Below are 17,324 nucleotides of genomic sequence, written 5' to 3'. Positions count from 1 at the left end.
GGCTAAGGAAGATTGATAGAAATATGGGCTCTGCTTCATTTAAGAAATTAATTCCTAGAAACAAGGAACGTTCCTGTTACAAAACTAAAAATAGATTTTTACAGGGGGTTTCTTTAGGACTGGTGGAAAGAAATTGACTGAATAGCACAGGATTTAAAAATCTTTTGTTGTAGTTTTTAGAACATACTAATTCTGGTGGGAAAGGGTTATATTAAATCATAAAAGTTTTCATCTAAAATGGATAGTAGTAACCATCTAAGACTAAACAATTTGTCAAAGTCTAGTCTTGGCACTATCCGACTGGAATCCAGAGCTCCTGAAATCCAGTTTAGAGCTATTCCCACCCATGAAGCTGATTCTAAAAGAAAAACATTTCAATTCTCGACAGCTGACCTCAAAATAAACTCTCAAATCTTTTTGGAATGACCCAAATAATTCTTTTAAAAACTTCACATATAGAAAACACCAGAATCATAAAAGAATTCCTTTTCTCCCTGCATAGATTTCACTGGAGCATAAGAAATTTTAATATTAAAGACATTAAGAATAATCATTGACCTATAAAAGAAAATACCACTCTGATACTTCATAAATTTTAACCAGAAAAAAAAAAGTCTGTCAATAGAAACATCTTTAAAAATAAACGAACAAAAGGACGATTATGCCAAAATCCTTAAAGATAAGGTCCATTATCTTTTCCAATACATAAAACAACAGAAGCCTATTAAACCACTTCCAAGATCCCAACACTGCCACTAGCAGAGTCATGAGTTAATCTGATTACCTAGACTCGGTCGTGATAAATAACGTCTCCTGTGAGCAATGGATGGCGGCAATGCCTAAAGTGATTTATTTGGTTCCAGGTCCAATTCAACCATTTGAAACCATATCTAGAACTCTCTGATTTATTATCTACTTATTATCTTCTTCTTTGAGAAAGGTTTTGAAACACTTCCTCTAAATTGCACAGATCCAATAAAAACTAAAACCTTAAGTAACAAGAGTCATAATGAAGGGAATAAGAGAGAAAATAATTGTATCAGAATATCTAAGCCAAGGGGGGGAAAAAAACCCTGTGGCCATCAAGTCAATTTCAACTCATAGTGAACTGCCCCATAGACTTACCAAGGAGCACCTGGTAGATTTGAACTGCTGACCTTTTGGTTAGCAGCCATAGCTGTTACCCACTACACTACCAGGGTTCCAGTGAGAATCAGCTTGATGGCAGTGGGTTAAGCCAAGGAAAGCAACTAGGAAACGCCCATGTGGTTTCTGGCAATCGCAGTAATCAAGGCAAAAAAGAAACAGCATTCTCCTCATCAAAAAGAAGTATATGTGATAAAAAGTTTTACAAAGAAACAGTGGTAATGGTTACACAACACTGTGAATATAATTGATGCCACTGAACTGTGCACTTAAAAAGGGTTAAAATGGCAAATTTTATGTTATAAACATTTTTACCACAATAAAAAAAAAAAATGAGTATGCAAGTCTGTCCAGAGAGGCTAAAGTGTTTGTAGCATAAAATCTAAAACAATTTTTATGCAAATCTCTGTTTAAAAACATGGGATAACATCACAGACAATGCCTTAAGAAAGAATCTTATCAAATGTGTAAGAGCCTGTGTCAATGGCTTTTGGTTCTATTAACTTGGTAAGAGCTCAGGGTCCTAATATCTTTTTCCACGCCTTGATAAACTCCGTGTTGACAGAAAATCAAATTGTTTTGTTTTGTTTTGAATTTCAGCACTTCCCAGTGCTTTAAATTCATGAGTTTCTCCACAAAGGGAACACATAATGAATAAACAGCACTTTCCCAAAATTATTTGGACTTAAAGTTCTTTTAATCAGCAGCATCTCACATGAATGTATTCTACAGAAGACACATTGGCAAACCCCCATAGAAAGTCTCAGTCTCGTTCCTTCATGATGTGTTATCTGATGTACCAGTGACAGAGATTAGATGTTTAACCCAAGAACAGGCTGCAGGAGCCTCCAAAATGCAAATTCCTTTGCTTTAGTTGGTGTAGATGGTAAGGTAGTGGCAGAAGTCTGAGGAAATCCACAGTAATGAAGGTCCAGAACCCTCTCACATAGAAATGGTACTAGGCATCCTTATAAATCACCTCCTGACAACAGCAGTCAAGATCCCCTGAGGAACACATGAGCATTCTCATAGAATGACAAAGAGATGGAGAGAGAGAGAGAAAGGAATCATGGGAGACAGTTTTGTGGGACCTGTCCACTCTGATCAGGGGAACTTGCAGAGTCCAAGACCCTATACTTACATGGCCATGTTGATCCAGTTCATTGTTGGTGAGTTTCACTTTTTCAAAGGACACCATCTGCTTGAGTAGCTGCTCGCCCGTAAAAGGAGAGTCTGGGTGCACATATAACCTAAGAAAATCAGGAGAGAATTTTATTGCGACATTTGTAAAAACTCTGTTCTCTGTGGATATAAGATGTTCTGGTTCTAGAGGGACATGAAAACATCATATAAGTCATAAATTTTATTTGCCCCACATAGTTCAAATTTACTTATACAGCAATGCTAAAATAACTCTAAAACATCTAAAGGCATTTCTTGTGTACCAATGATCTATAACTAAATAAATGATCTAAAATAAATTTTCTATTATCCGCTGAGCAAGCCATTTTTTCATGTTTTGAAAGTACTTTGTTTTCATCTATCTAGTCAGCTACTGGTCCACTTTAGTCAAATATAAAAGCTTATTGTTGTAGACTAAGTTACACTGCTTACTTAATAAGTTCCTATTAGTAAGTGTTGCTAAAAAGCAATGAAGATGTAAAAATTTAAGAGAGGAAACAATTTTAGAGAACCCATTTATTTAAACTTAAAGGTGACTAGTTTAAAGTTTGTGTTCTTTATAAATACAAGACAAGTAATTTTAATACAGCGACGTAGGAACTGTTCATAGCCTACAGATCAGAGTTCAGAGCCTATCGCTCCTCCCTTCATCATCATCTATTTAAGTGTTCGCTGAATGAGAGTGAAAACCAGCTGGATAAGCCCCAAATTAATTTTATTCATTTGTAAAGAAATTAAGTAAAAAGAAAAAAAAAAAGCTTTGATGGGAAAACTCTATTCATCATGTATTGAGCAGCTGCTATGTGTAAGGCAATCTTTTTTTCCTCACTCAGTATTAAATGCAGGAGATTTATTCTACCTACCACCATCACACTAAGCACAATTCATTCTGAATTTCAGTCCTGGTAGTCTTTCTACACAAGCCTTTCAGAAGCCATTGAGAGATTACAGAACCAACGAGAGGGAAGACAAAATTCCTTTGTCTATGTAATAGGCTATTTATGTCCAAATTTTGTATAAGATACTTATAATTAGACAAAATATTTTGATTGGGGATGTGAGGAAATGGAAAAGCAAATAAAAATAAATGTTTTCCTTGCAATATTCACGTAAAGAACAAAACTTCAGTGCTGTGGTTTGTCAGTGTCCTAAGAATAGAAGAATTAGACACATAGGCTGAAATTCACAGAGCTCACCAGAAGCAAAGCACAAAAAGGGCCGACGGCACTAAAAATTTTTAACAGACCCACGAAAGAACTTTAAAGGCTTAAGAGTTTGTCTGTCCCTTTGACTGTTTTTAGAGGAGTTTAACTGCCTTTCAGTTAAAGTATTCTTTGATAACACAATCATAATAGCTTTTCAAGCATCATCCCTCCAAGGCTATAACTTTATAGATGCAGTTGTTTTATTGACCAGCACCACATCCCCACTCCTCCCCAAAAGGTCCAAAAATACTTAAAGTCCTAGAAGTTAATGAAATATTCCCCCTTAAAATATTATCTTTGCCATATGTAGTCACATTAACAGAAAGATTAATTTATTTATTATTTAAAAGAAAAGGAAATGTCCCATAGGAAAATATAACATTATTTTAGATCATGCGTATCTTTCCCACTTTTATAACCAAAAGATATTGTCAAGCTTTATTTCTTTTGATTAGTACCAACTGACCAATGAGCTTTAGTCTGAAATAAAAATGTTTCAGAGACCTAGAACTCCAAGCGATTTCCACCATCAGAACAAAAAATTACCACCTCCCGAGTTCCTTATCTTCTCTTATGCAGCCAGAAAATATAGCAACTATTTCTTTTAATTATAATAAAAAGAGTAGTTGCTTAAATTATCTAGATTATCTCTATCCCACATGGTACTAAATATGTTTATCTAATAGCAATATAAATAAGCTGACCTAGGATGAATGAAAAAGCATAGGGGAAGCCCCTCCTCTCTCACGTCCCCGGGACTTAAAATTCCAGCAATAGCTTAAACATGCTTCAGTTGAGATAGTGTATTAGTACAAGGTCTACCAGAACAGATTAGTAACATAAACAAGGCATGTCATATTCCCAAGTTCTGCTGGCCTGCACCAGTTCCCCATACCTTCAGATAGGAAGAAAATGTATGTTAAATAAGAGAGAGTAACTTCTTAGAGGAGAGACTTGGTAAAGAGAGAAAAAAAAGGAGAGGGCGGTGCTTGTAAAAATGGTTAGGAATCTACTCAAATTCTCTTCCTCTCTTTCTGGCTTAAAACAATATTGCAAATATCCACTCAGCCATGGAAACTCAAAATAATAAAAAATTAGCTATGTTATAGTAAGAAGTAGAGAATGCTAAATTCTATTCAATTTAACGTCTATTGCAAACTGGTGATTCTTGCTCTTTTTTTTTTTTAAATAAGCAGCGATTTTTAGACATTTCTTAATCCTGTTATTTAAATTTGGGAGGATCAGGAAGATGTTCTTCCTAGTCTCTGGTGAGAGTGCAAATGCTTAGAGCTGGCTTTTAATCTCTTGGCTAGTGCCTTAGCGTACTGTAAGCTGGGTAATACGACCAACTACTAATTAAACTTCCTATTCCACCTGAACTATCTGTGTAATTGTCTGTGTTGAGTCTGTGCCTTGACAAAGATTCCAGATGAGATGCTTAAAAAGAACCAGCCATAACCGCGAAGTTCCTAAATCTGCACATTTAAGTAAATCTTCAGCTCTGATACAAGCTTCCAATCAATTGCAAAAATTAGGTAGTCATAAAACAACTTACAAGCTGTGAGACTTGGTCTTAGAAACCCACATGTAAAGTCAGCTAACAGTGTTTGTTTTGTATTAAAGTATGAAGTTAGATTCCTGTAACCTTCAGCCAGGACCTCTTCAGCTAGGCAAAGACTAGCTCTTTCCCCCACTTTACTCCCCCAGAATGCTGATTTGGAGAAAGCAGCAACAAGGAAGGTTTGCACGTGGTTTTTTTAAAACGGGTACTCCTGGGAAAACATTATAGGCATGAATACCACAAAAACAAACATCTATGATCCTTAATACATTAAATGAGTAATGTTTCACATAAAAGAAGATTAACTGAATGTTGAATTACGTTCATCCACTAAACCTTTTGCTTTTCTTACTTAAAATCTCTGACCCCTTTACTAGTCAAAAACAACCAAGTTTTACTCAAAATGATGTTTATTATGTATAGATATAGTCCACATTATTAAATATTTGGTATAAGCAACCACTTTCTTATAACGCACCAATTTGAGGCGACGCACGGTGTAAGTGGGTTTATTCAGTCTGCTTTAAGTTGCCAACTAGAAATGATGGTAGTCACACGAAATAGGTCCTGATGTTTAACAGATATTTAAATTAAAATTTAAGGAAGACTTTGAAATAAATTATCGCAAAAGACAAATAAAGGCAGTGTTTCATCTATGAGCAAACTGCCTTTCTCAGAGACGAATCTATATTTTATATAGTCAGTTCCGGGGAGCTCAGCCTTGTAAAGCTCTCTTACCAGATCCCTCAGCTTTAAAAATAGACCTACTTAAAATTCAAACAGTCAGGGCGGAGACATCCTGCCAACAGGGTTAACATTTCGCTTGGGAGAAAAACCCGACCCCGACCGCACAAACCTGGCCGGCAGCGGAGGGTCGGCCTTGCCAGCCACCAGCCAGGAGGACCGGTGGTAGGCGTAGCGGTACCGCTTGTTGTCCACCGGGACGATGTCCATCAGGACTATGTACTTGGCCTCAGGATCCACTCCCGAAAACGACACCCGGATAGTTGGAAACATCCTCCTAACACAGGGAGACAAAAAGAATCAGCCCAAGCTCAGGCTGCCTAGTGAACAGAATTAGGAAGCGGATGAAAATGGTCCCACTCTCTTCCCTCCCCAGCCCTCCAGCCCCCTTTGATATGAATTCAGAGAGATCCGACCTTCTCCCAAGCCTAGGTCATTTTAAGTGCCAGTCCTCCGAGCTTGGTGAGTTTTTGTCAACACCAGAAGGTCTACGCTTAGGGAAAACCCTACGCGTTTGCGTTAGCAAGCACTGCAAGCTCCCGAGGCCCGGAAGTCTGCGTAGTTGATGGAGTCCTGCAACCCACCCGCGCCCCAGCTAGAGTACTCGGCTGAGAAGCTAGGTTCACAAGCCGGGTTTCAGAAGACCCTCAGGGTATTTCCCAGGGTCCTGAGCTGGCGAGAACAGGGTCCAAGGGCCACCGACTTCCTGAGCCTGGTCCTGGCCCAGGGGAGCCGCCCGCACTCCAGGGACTTCCTGCCAGCCCCACCCCGTCCGCTCACCCTGGAACCCACTAAGACAGTGCCCCTTCCTACGGGGAGTCTTGTTTCAAATTTCATTCTTCTGCCCAGGGTTTTATTTTACTATTTAGTAGGAACTGGCAGCTTCTGCAAATTGAGGCAAATAAAACGGGAAACTACAGCCCCTTGGTGTACCCGGCCCAGTCTCCTTCCCAGTACCGTGGGCGCCAGTTCCTTCCGCCCTCCAGATCCCCACCCGACACCTCCAAACCCTCCGGCTACCCACAGGGAGCGGAGACCGCCCCCCACCCCCCATCTGTGAGCATTATCCCGGTGGCCAGCTCTTCAAAGCCGGGTTGGCTCCCCCGGCCAGATGCGGAGAATGTAGATGACATCCCTCTCAGCAGTTCCTTCCCTAGGCAAGTTGGAGGAAAGAAGCCATCCCTGGTACGCAGCTTCCTCTCTGTGCTCCAAGACTAGCTTGTTTCATCAGTTCCTGGAGGCGCATTAAGCCACCCAGGGCACCATCCCGGTCCCCCACTCCCGACCTGCCCAGGCCCAGCTACCTGCCCGACTTGGTGATGATCATCTCCGTGCCCAGCTCGTGGAATTTGTCCCATAGTTCCTTAGTCTCCAGGCTGCAGGCAATTTTGGCCATTTCCTCGCTGGGCATGATGGGGGTGGTGGGGATCAGCGGCTCAGTGCACAGAGAAGCGGACGGGCTGCTGCCGCCGCCGCTGCCGCCGCCACCGAACTCCCCATGGGCATCCAGGCTGGTCAGCTCGCCCAGGGGCTGGGCGCAGGACGACTTCTCCACAAATTGCTCTGGTGGCAAGAAGAATAGAGAATGACAGCTGACACTGTCAAGCAAGGAAATACTGCGGAAGGAGAACAGCACAACTAAAATAGGCAGCTGGATTTGATTTTAGAAAAGTTAAGGTCAGAAACTCGAAGACAGCAGAGATGACCCATTATTATGCGGAACACGCCTGCAATTTCCATGGAGTGACACGACCAGCGCTTGCTTGCTGAACCAAGGAGTGTGTTCTGAAGCCAGGGCTTGTTACCGCCAGCACTGAAACCCACTTTGGGGAATTAAAATGTGAGGGGTGGAGAAAGAGAAAGATGGTGACGGGAGAAGGATAAAGAGCAAGGATTCCTCCTGTAATCCCTCTCAAACTCTAGATTCCACAGCTTGTGAGAAGTTCTGCCTCTTTGACAACTAGCAGAGACTTTTCTCCATGGAGACCAAAGGAGTAAAGACAGCACTACCTTCCTCACTTTGAGAAGAACTTTCCCTTTCTTCCTCAAGCCCTCTCTCCATAAGACAGAATGAAAGGGGGCAGGGAAATGGAAGACACTGAGTTTGTGGTAAAAGGTCAGTCACATCACCTCTCTGGCTGGCCCTTAGCTTCCTAGGCATTTAGAGGAGAGAGTTAGATTATTTTTACAATATTCCTCCTATCCTGAGATCTTATGAAAGACCATAGCATATTCAGCTTGCTGAATCACAGGAACAAGCTCTCTGGGCCGTTTCTGGAACAGGCTTGGAACAATTGCTTGAGGGGTGATGTGTGTATTTTTTTTCCCCATGAAAAGTTCCTGTAAGTGAAGAAAACAGCTCCAGCCCCAGGCTAGCAGAGTATTAATAAAATGGGAAGATTGCTTTGCCATCCACCATCAAGCTGAAATACCACTGCCTATGAACCAAACATTCTCCTCCACAGCTGATAAGGGCCTGGGACTACACCAGTCACTTTGATGAAATACAGGGGAACTTTTGTAATTGTCCCAATTATCTTCCACCCCTTAAAAAAGAAACTACTTGAATCTGCAGTGAGAAGCTGATCTCCAAACAAGTCTAAGTACCTTCAAAGTTCTGAATGTTTGTGTGTACATATATATGTACAGCTACATTTAACTAACATGTATATATCATATAAAATGTTTTGTTATTTCCCACACTTCTCCTCAACATGGGGCAGGCCAGCAAGAAATAGAGACACCTGTTGAATTTTTACCTTTTCTTCTCTTACAATGACAATCTAGCTCAGAGATGTTTTAAATTAAAAATAAATCAAATTAATTTTCTTCTCCTTTTTTTAACTAAAAGAAAGGGAACCAGGTCATGGCAACATCTTATTTTCTACCAATATTTTCAGAAAGACATTTGCATGATATCTTTATAGGGAATTATCAAGTGGCCTTTAAAAATTTCTTATTTTCCAACTGTTGGAAAAAGCAAGCTCCCTGTGCCAGGACTGACCAGGGAAGAGGAGGAGGAAGAAAATGATATGGAAATGCTCTAGGGGTCTGAGGCAATTCTTTTAAAAAGAATTAGTACACTTAAATGGGCACTCTTAGGGCACTGTGGACCTCGCCCTACAGTTGGCTTCAACATCTCCCTAGTGTTTTAGGTACCACATTCTCTTAACAGAACCTTTAAGTGCTTCTCTTGCTGAAGTCTTTAGTTGGCAGTCACTAATTGTGCTCTGTTGAACAGTGTTAGGGACAAGAATGCCTGCTAGTTCTTCTAGAACCCCTTTCAAAAGCCCAGGGCAGAGACTCTCATCTTACAAACTATGATGGGGGGGTGGAGGCCATCTGCTGAGAGCTGGCAACTGCTTTACGGTTTAGAACTTAATAAAAAGTGGCTTCTCTCAGCAAAATAGAGAAGGAAACAATGTTGAAATGACAGTGAAGCTGGAATCTTTTCCAATCTGCTATCTGTATTTCTGTCAGGAATTTTAACCTGGGGTATTCTTTTCCCGCTAGATACCAAACTGAAATGGGGGTGTTTATAAAGAATTCAGGGGCTCCCAAAAGGAATAGATAATGTTGTGAACTCTCTCAAATTTAATTCTGAAAATGGTAGTTAATTTATTTCTAAACAATTGAGGTTAATTTGATTAATTATTTCAATTTTTTTGGCAGGTTAGATTTAGATGGGGTAGGTGAGAAGAATCAGGGAAAGGGAATGAAAACCTGGCAGACTTGGAGAGACTTGTTGACGTTAGGCTTTCAGTAGCTATTCCTGTTTCTGTTTCCTTGGTTTCAGTTTGCTACAGGGATTTTAATTCTGTTCCCTCTCTGCCCAGACCCCTTATTTTCTTCTTATTATTATTTGGTGTCTTTAATGTGTTAGGAAGAATAGAGAGAAGGAAGGAAAAAATTGGGGAGGGTTAAAAAAGAAAAAAATTACTTTAAGTTTACAAGTTGCCGTTTTTCATAGGTTTAGGTTTACCAGATGACCAGCACGTGCAGTACTAATTTCCTGGGGTCTCAAGAGGCGATGACGAAAACATTTCTTTTTAAACGACACTTCTTTCTCCTTTATTTTTAAAGGGATCTTTTTTTTTTTTTTTTTAAGACACTGAAGCAGTTTCTTTCCCACACAATTCACTTGTGCTGAGGAGAACATAATCTCTACTCTCCTACTCTTCTATAAATGGTAAAAGTTGTTAAATAAACAGTGTAACTAAAAGTTGAGGAATTTGGGAAATGGATACTGGTTAATGTTTTTGCCAACCTCAACTGAAAATGATCACACTTATAAAATGATGTCTTACTGGTAAGCCTGGAGCTTCTGTGATGAAAATGGTTCATGGGGGCAAACCGGCTTATTCTACAGCATTTCACAGTGGTTTTAAGAAGTTGACTCTGTTTAGTCTATTTAAGTCCAAAGGAAAATAAATTTAAACTGACTTTTTATGAAATCTCTTAGAATCTTCTTAGTTTCAAATATGGTCCCGTATATCTCGTTGCGTTTTAAAAGGTGTTTCATTATTATTTATCCCTGGACTAAGTAAATAGTGCCCTGAACTAAGTAAATAGTACTCCACAAACATACATACGTTCGACTTGATATGAGGATTCTGAACAAACCGCTGGGGAGAGCCCCCAAAACGAGATGCGATACGGGTTGTGTATAACAGACTGAAAAACCAGAAGCCCCCAAAGAAAACTCGGGCCCCAAAGAGAAAAATCTCCCACTCCCCGACGTGTGGCCTAAGGCCGGAGGATCCGTCGCTGCCCCGCGCGGGGGAAGGCGGCCACCCGAGCCATCACCCTCGCGAGCCTCCCGCGGCCAGGGAACAGAGGGACTGACGGACGGGCAAAACTCTCACACACACACCGCCCATGCCCTCCACGGACAGCCAGGCAGTCCGACTTACCCAGGGGTTTGATGGTGTTCTCCGTGACCTCTTTCTCTTTGGAACCGCCGCTTGACATGAGCGCGGCGATGGAGAAGGCGTTGGCCCGGGAAGAGAGCTGAGGCTTGGGCGAGGTGGTGAACTCCATGGCCCCCAGCTCCGGGTCCTGGCCAGGAACTGGGCCTGCTGAGCTGCCGTTCAGATTCCCAGGGGAGATACAGACCCGAAACACAGCGCCAAGTTCCCGCGTGCGGTCACACGGAGCCAGGGACTCCAGAAGTGTCAGCTCCAACCTTCCAACAGTTCCACACTGGCCTCTCCTTTCCCCGACCACAAGGCCCCAGAGCTTCAAGACTTAGCCAGAGAGCAAGTGAGAGAAAAAACCTGTGCTAAACCAGACGCGCAAATGCTGGGACGCTCGGCAAGACGAGAGGCTGAGCCACTCGAAGCCGGAGACCAACATCAGCTGCGCAAAGCCCAGGGGTTCCGAAGCACCCCGCGTGCTTGCTCCCTCCCCCGCTGGGGACTGCCGGAGCAGCCTAAGCTGCTGGGAGGTAGTTGTTGGCCGAGCGCCGCTGCGAGGGGGCGTGCGGAGCCGGGCGCAGCGCGCAGGACACTGCGCCGGGGCGCTCACAGCCCTCCGCCTTAATTTGCCGACTGCAACGATGCCGGCGGCCCGCAGCCAGTCAGAGCCGGCTCACGTCACGGCTTCCTGATTCCGCCGCCGGGGGCGGGGCCGCGGGCCCGGCCCCGGAGGGCGCGTCGGGGGCGCGGCGCCCGCGTGGCCTCACTCCGCGACCCTGTGGGATCCTGGAACCCGTTCGGGGAAAGGGGTGGCACATGCTGGGCGGGCACAGCTGTCGCAGAAGCCCCTCTCCTGGTCTCGCAGTCCCGGGGCGCAGGGCGGTGCGCGCTGTCGGGAGAGGGCATCTTTGGCACCGCCCAAGACCCGGGATCCCAGGCATGGGCCCAGTGCGGGAAGCTAGACAAGAGGAAGCCTCGGGATTTCTCGCTTCCTCCATTCTTTTTCTTACCCTTGCTCAAAGTTCCAAAAGAAAGTTGGGAAGCGCTAGGTAGAGCGGAAACCGGCGCCGCGCAGCCGGCGCTAGCGCGCCAGGTTTTGAACCGCCAGATTGGTCTCATACACGGTGCGCCCCTAGGACTGGGTCCCCGGGCTCTCTGGGCCCCAAAGTCTGCCTATTGGTCTAGCCATCTGACTGTCTATGGGGCTGGAAACACGTGCCATGCAAAAGATACTCAAGGAGACAGCTGGGAGCATTTGGCAAGGGTGCTGCTCTCAGGAATCACGGCTTCTGCTGCGCACCGGGACGCCTTTCGTCTGAAGTTCATACTTCGGAGACAGACTCTGGAAAGTGGGGCTGCGGCAAAAGGGAAGGAGAGGGATGGCGCGCGGTGCCGGGAAGCGGCACTCTGCAGCGACCACGCGACGCGCAGTGAGCGAGTGCGCACCGCGCAGCGCTCGGGCAGACGAGGATTCCTTCTGCCTTCGCAAACTCGGCTGCGACCAGGACTTTCCAAGACTGTGAGGGGCGTCCTGGTGGCCTGGTTGAGCCTGAATAACTCAAATTCTCCGAATTCGCAGGGTAATCCGCTTCACTTGGAGCCGTGTAAACTCAGGCTGACACACACACTCAAGCTGTACATGTAAATATTTGCACTCCTTTCCAGCCAGTCGGTCTGGCGATTAGGAACCTCTTGGTGGGTCTTTAAAAAAAAACAAAAAAACAAAAGTACCCATTTCCCACCAGCCCTTCTCTCCCCTCACTTTTTCCACACTCCAGTTCCTGAAATAAACGTATAGGAAAAAACTAAAAGTCAAAATAGCTGCAGAGAAAGTTTATGTAAGGAAAATGATGACATCGGGGAGAGTCATGATTTAAGCTTGTCTTGCCATCGTGTGTTAATACTTTTTACAAGGTGCTGCATGGAGGTGACTAAGAAACGTATTCTCGTATCAGTCTCAACGTGCGAAGTGCATAGTCTCGAAGTGCAAAGTACACATGCGTAAATGTTTTGGGAAATTCGTAAAACCTTAGACTTTTGGTGCTGAAAGGAGTTTACGCTGTGGTCCAACTGAACTCCGTTTGCTATAGAGAAAACCGGGTCCCGCAAGGCCGAGCGGGCACTCGTCCCTCCAGGCCACACCGCTGGCTAGAAGCAAACGGAACTTGGGATAAGAACTCCTGGCCACGTCCTTGGTCACACCCTGGCCCTGCAGCTGCGACTGTTTACGGGAGAGGGTTAGTAGGGGTAACGCTGGCTGCGAGCAGAAGACATTCAAATTAAACTGCAGGAAGAATAGGGATGCGTTCCACCGTCAGTTTCTATTCTCTAATCTTTGATTCTTTGCTGTTTTTGGCCAACCCAGGTCCTTCAGTTATTAAATCCCCCACCCTAACATACACATAAACACACCTTGTCAATTTAACAATGATATTTGCTATTTTGAACGTATGGCACACAGTGGTTTCTTTCCTGGCAATAGGTGTTTTTTTTTGGGGGGGGGGGCGGGAGGGGAATGGGGAAGGAGGGAGTCATGGTTAGGCTCCACTTTGACATATGCTTCAGCAGGGTATTGTCGGTCTTGTTCTCCTGATTTAGTTTTCTAACACTTGCCATGGACTTATACCTCAATTAAAAACAAAATACAAAACCTTATCATGGCATTTCCACACAGGAAAAACATATCTTAATTATGTGAATGGTTCAGACTGGAATTTTGAATAATTCCATGAAAGGGACATCTTCAGAAAAAGTGAGTCGCAAGAACCAAACCCGCTGCCGTGGAGTCCATTCCGACTCTTAGTGACTTTAGAGGACAGAGTAGAACTGTCCCATAGGGTTTCCAAGGCTGTAAACCTTGGCGGAAGCCGACTGGAGGAAGCGAGAGAAAGATTGAATTGCCCCAAATCAGTTTCCATCCTCTTTTCCAAGTGTCCATGCATCCTTAGCCCAGTTCTGGGTCTCTTGTGGGGAGGGAGACCTATTCATCCTATTAAGGGTGAAATAAGAAGCAAGAAAATCTGAGCGAGCGCGGAGGCAAGCGGCAAACTAAAGGAACTGAAAGGCCCTTTTAAACAAACCCGGGCGCAAAAGGTGAGCCGTTTGGGAATCCCTAACAAGCTATGCATCTCGCTGGTGTTGAAACCGCGGCAGTAAAACATATGCTAAAACATCATTATCGGGGGCACACTGTCCCTCCTCTTAGATTTATTGCCTTTCCCAATCAATATGGTGCTATAAAAACGGGGAACGGGTGCTTCGCGGAGAGGTGCTGTCAAAGGGCGATCCAGAGGCCTCTCGATGCAGAGAGCGCCGAGTTCTGAGGTCCCTTCAAAACTCTAACGTTAGCGCGGATTAACAAGTAAAGGCACTGAAGTGGTTGGAACAAAGCGATCACATCCCTCCAGGCCTTTCTGAAGCTGACGACTGGCGGGCAGAGGTTGCTTTAGGCTACTGGATTGTGCATTGGATTTGGAGAAGGCTTTGAATCCTGACTTTAGCACGCAGCAGCCTGGAGATTTTGTGTAAATTACCTAACCTCTCAAAGCCTCAGTTTCATCATCTACTAAAATCGGGCCAATAATTCATTCCTACCTGAAAGGTGGCTCTGTGGATTAATGCAATGTTCTTAAAAGCTTGGCACATAGTAGCCAGTACTCCAACGTAGGTACAAACATAAGTACAGAATTTTACCATATTTAATTATTGAAGTGTAGTTTCAAGATTGCAGAGACGTTATCTCTCAGGTGCTCAGGTAGAATTAACTATGTAGTTTTGGAACGTACCAAACGATTGGGGTCATATGGTGATATTGGACCATTATTTTCATCCCGTTAAAATGTGGACCTTAGAAATGTACATTTTGATTATACGTCCAAATTTGGTTGTACGGAGTTTGATTATACGGAGGACTGGAAGATGTTGTCTCCCTATACACGACTCCCTTCCAAATTCCCATTGGTAGCCTCCGGACCTCAAAATTTAGTCAGTCCTGAGAATTGTCTGGGAAACAATCGGTTTCCTGCTTTTGGCCAATGGTCCCTCGCTTAACGAACTCTAACGCAGAACTCCTAGCCACGAGCAACCAGATCGGTTCCCGGTTGGTCTCACTAACCATCTGCAGACACACCAGGGACGCCGTATCCCTTTCCTTCACCCCTTCACTGCACGCTTACGGCAGGAGACGCGGCCAGGGCTGGCCGCCGGAGAGAAGCGGAGAAAGGAGACACGCTTCTCAGCACACGGACGGCTCCCCAGACTTCTGGGGCAACCGTCAATCGTGGCTCGAAATCTCGTCCCCATCTTCTCTTCCGCTCTTTTTGGTAGACGTTTTAAAAGCACAAGCAACGGGCCTCGGTGCCTTCGGATTCGTAAACTCGGGTTACAGAACAAGAAAGGCGCCCAAAGCCATGTGGGGAGGGCGGCCACAATCCCCCGGAGGCCGCTGTGGCGCGTCCCCGGGGCGCACCGAGAGCAGCGCGCGGTCCCGCGCCGAGCAGGGAGCGCGCGGCGCGGTCTCGGATTCACCGAGCAGCTGGAGGGCGGGTCCGAGTCTTTTCTCTGAGGAATCTCGGCCTCGGCTGTGAAGCACGCCCTGGCAAGGTTAAGTTTTTTGCGAAGCCAGGTGGTCCCGGAGAAGCGCCCCCTCCCAGGCCAGCCCCAAGGCCGTCCTGGGAGTCCAGGCCTCGGGCCGCCCCGGGAGGGGCCAGGCCCGGGCCGACTGCGGGCCGATGGACGCGCTCTCGCCCAGTTCCCGCTCTAAGGGCAAAGCAAAAATCCAGCTGCTGGAGGGCGCGGCCTGAGGTTTTCATCTGACCTTCCGGGGTAGCGTGTGTGCGCGTGCGGCCCGGGCTCTTACACCCGCGCCGAGCTGTGGGACCAAGGAAAGAATGTCTTGTGGGCCTAGGGAGGTGAAGGGAAAGGCTCTTCTGGCAGGAGCCCGCGGTGACTGCGACTTTAATCAGCCGGGCCTCAGGCTCCCCGCAACAGGCAGCTCGAGCGCGCTCCGGCTCCGCGGCTCGGCTACGGGTGCCCGCGCGGGACCCGTAAGGTCTCCCCGCATGCAGCCCCCCGCCCCGGTCCTTTTCCTTCTCCTATCCTCAGCGTAATGCGACCGCCCGGCCTCGCAGACCCTTCTCCTCCCGCCTGAGGGCAGAGGTCAGGCGCGGCGCCGGGCCTCAGAGCCTCCTCACAGGACAACTTTCAGGTTGGCGACTCTCCCGTTTCTATCCGCGGCCGCTTGCTTCCCTGATCGTCCTCCACGAGCTGAAGACTGCAGAGCCGGGCCCTAGGCGCGCCAGGCCTCCTAGTGTCAGGAGAAGAACCCCCTCACTACACTAGGGTGCAAAATTCGCAGCTTGATCCCGAGAACGCAAAGAAAGTTTTCTGACCTTGTGGTCAAAGAACCCAAACCTACTCTTCCCCCCACCCCTCTACCCTCTCTTCTTTCCCTCTTCCTTTTCCTTCTTCTCCCCTTCCGCCTCCTTCACGTATGCTCTCGCCTTCCTTCTCCAAACCTCCTTTTCGGCTACCTTCCCCACGACCCTCTCCCAGTCACCCGTCCTCAGAGGGATCCTGTCTTTATTTACAATTTATGTATTTTGGCACATCATGGATTTTTTTTGCATGAGTTTTTATTTTTTAAATTGCTACATTAAAATACTATTTTCATAATTAAAAATTTAAGACGCCCTTAAATTTTGGGCTCTCACCCTAGCCCAGGCCCTGCCAGGAAGGTTAACTCTTTGCTTCGAAATCACGCTGATAATAAACTGCAAAGCAGGGATTCCAACGCAACTCTCTGGTTTCAAAAGCGTGGCTCCTGCTGGACTAACAAAGCGGGAACCCCTCATGATGGGGAGGAAAGCGGGCAGAGGACATGCTCCCTGCTTCTGGATGAAGGTTCTGTTGGCGGGTGCCCAGGCGCCCCGGGTTGGACGTGTGGGTGCCTGTGGGAAAGACGCACGCCGTCGCCAGACAGGTGACGCGCGCGCGCGCGCACACACACACACACACACACACACACACACACACCACAAAAGGAAATGAGGCTATTTCTGTAGAAGAGCAACCACAGTTGTCTTGCTAGCACCCTTCTTCTTGCAAAGTAAAATTGCTATTAAACTAATAGCAGTTGAGGCATTTGGGAAGATGATCCAGCCTCCCACCAACCAACTTTGCACACTCTCCTCCTCTGGTGATTGCTGGAGTGTCTCCACAGATCCTCCAGCCACCTCCTGCCTTTGCCCAGAGCCAGCAGTTCTTGTTGACAACCTATCCACGTTCTTGTCAGGAGGTTTGAGGAATCAAGGTGGGAATGACTCAGGCTCCATGTCCCTGCCACTAGCTTCTATTGCAAATCACCCCAGAAGCTGTTGACTGAAGAACTTGAGTCTCTACAAGGGCAAAATACATCCCGGGAAGTGCCTGGATGTCTATTCCCAAATGTAAGCATGCTCCAGGAGACTTGAAGCATGTATTATGAAAGGGAACAAAGATGTATGCCTATAATAAAAGACAAAAAATGGAGAGTATTTGTTCATTCTTCAAATATTATTTACTACTTAGTTT

At 45.7% G+C, this 17,324-nt stretch overlaps 1 protein-coding gene across 1 annotated transcript in view; it reads right to left on the bottom strand.

The window, feature by feature from the left end:
* Nucleotides 1-10,878, bottom strand: part of TBX20 (T-box transcription factor 20) — a 48,532-nt gene extending 37,654 nt beyond the window's left edge. The window contains exons 1-4 of the mRNA XM_004385311.1: nt 10,752-10,878; nt 7,143-7,401; nt 5,951-6,115; nt 2,288-2,396 (exon numbers count right to left, since the gene is read on the bottom strand). Coding sequence (XP_004385368.1) covers nt 2,288-2,396; nt 5,951-6,115; nt 7,143-7,401; nt 10,752-10,878 — 660 coding nt within the window. The remainder of the gene's footprint in view (nt 1-2,287; nt 2,397-5,950; nt 6,116-7,142; nt 7,402-10,751) is intronic.
* Between the last annotated feature and the right edge of the window lie 6,446 nt (nt 10,879-17,324).

Source organism: Trichechus manatus, unplaced genomic scaffold (genome assembly GCF_000243295.1).
Source record: "Trichechus manatus latirostris isolate Lorelei unplaced genomic scaffold, TriManLat1.0 scaffold00137, whole genome shotgun sequence".
NCBI classification, from domain to species: Eukaryota; Metazoa; Chordata; class Mammalia; order Sirenia; family Trichechidae; genus Trichechus; species Trichechus manatus.
This window is presented reverse-complemented; position numbering and strand designations above follow the sequence as displayed.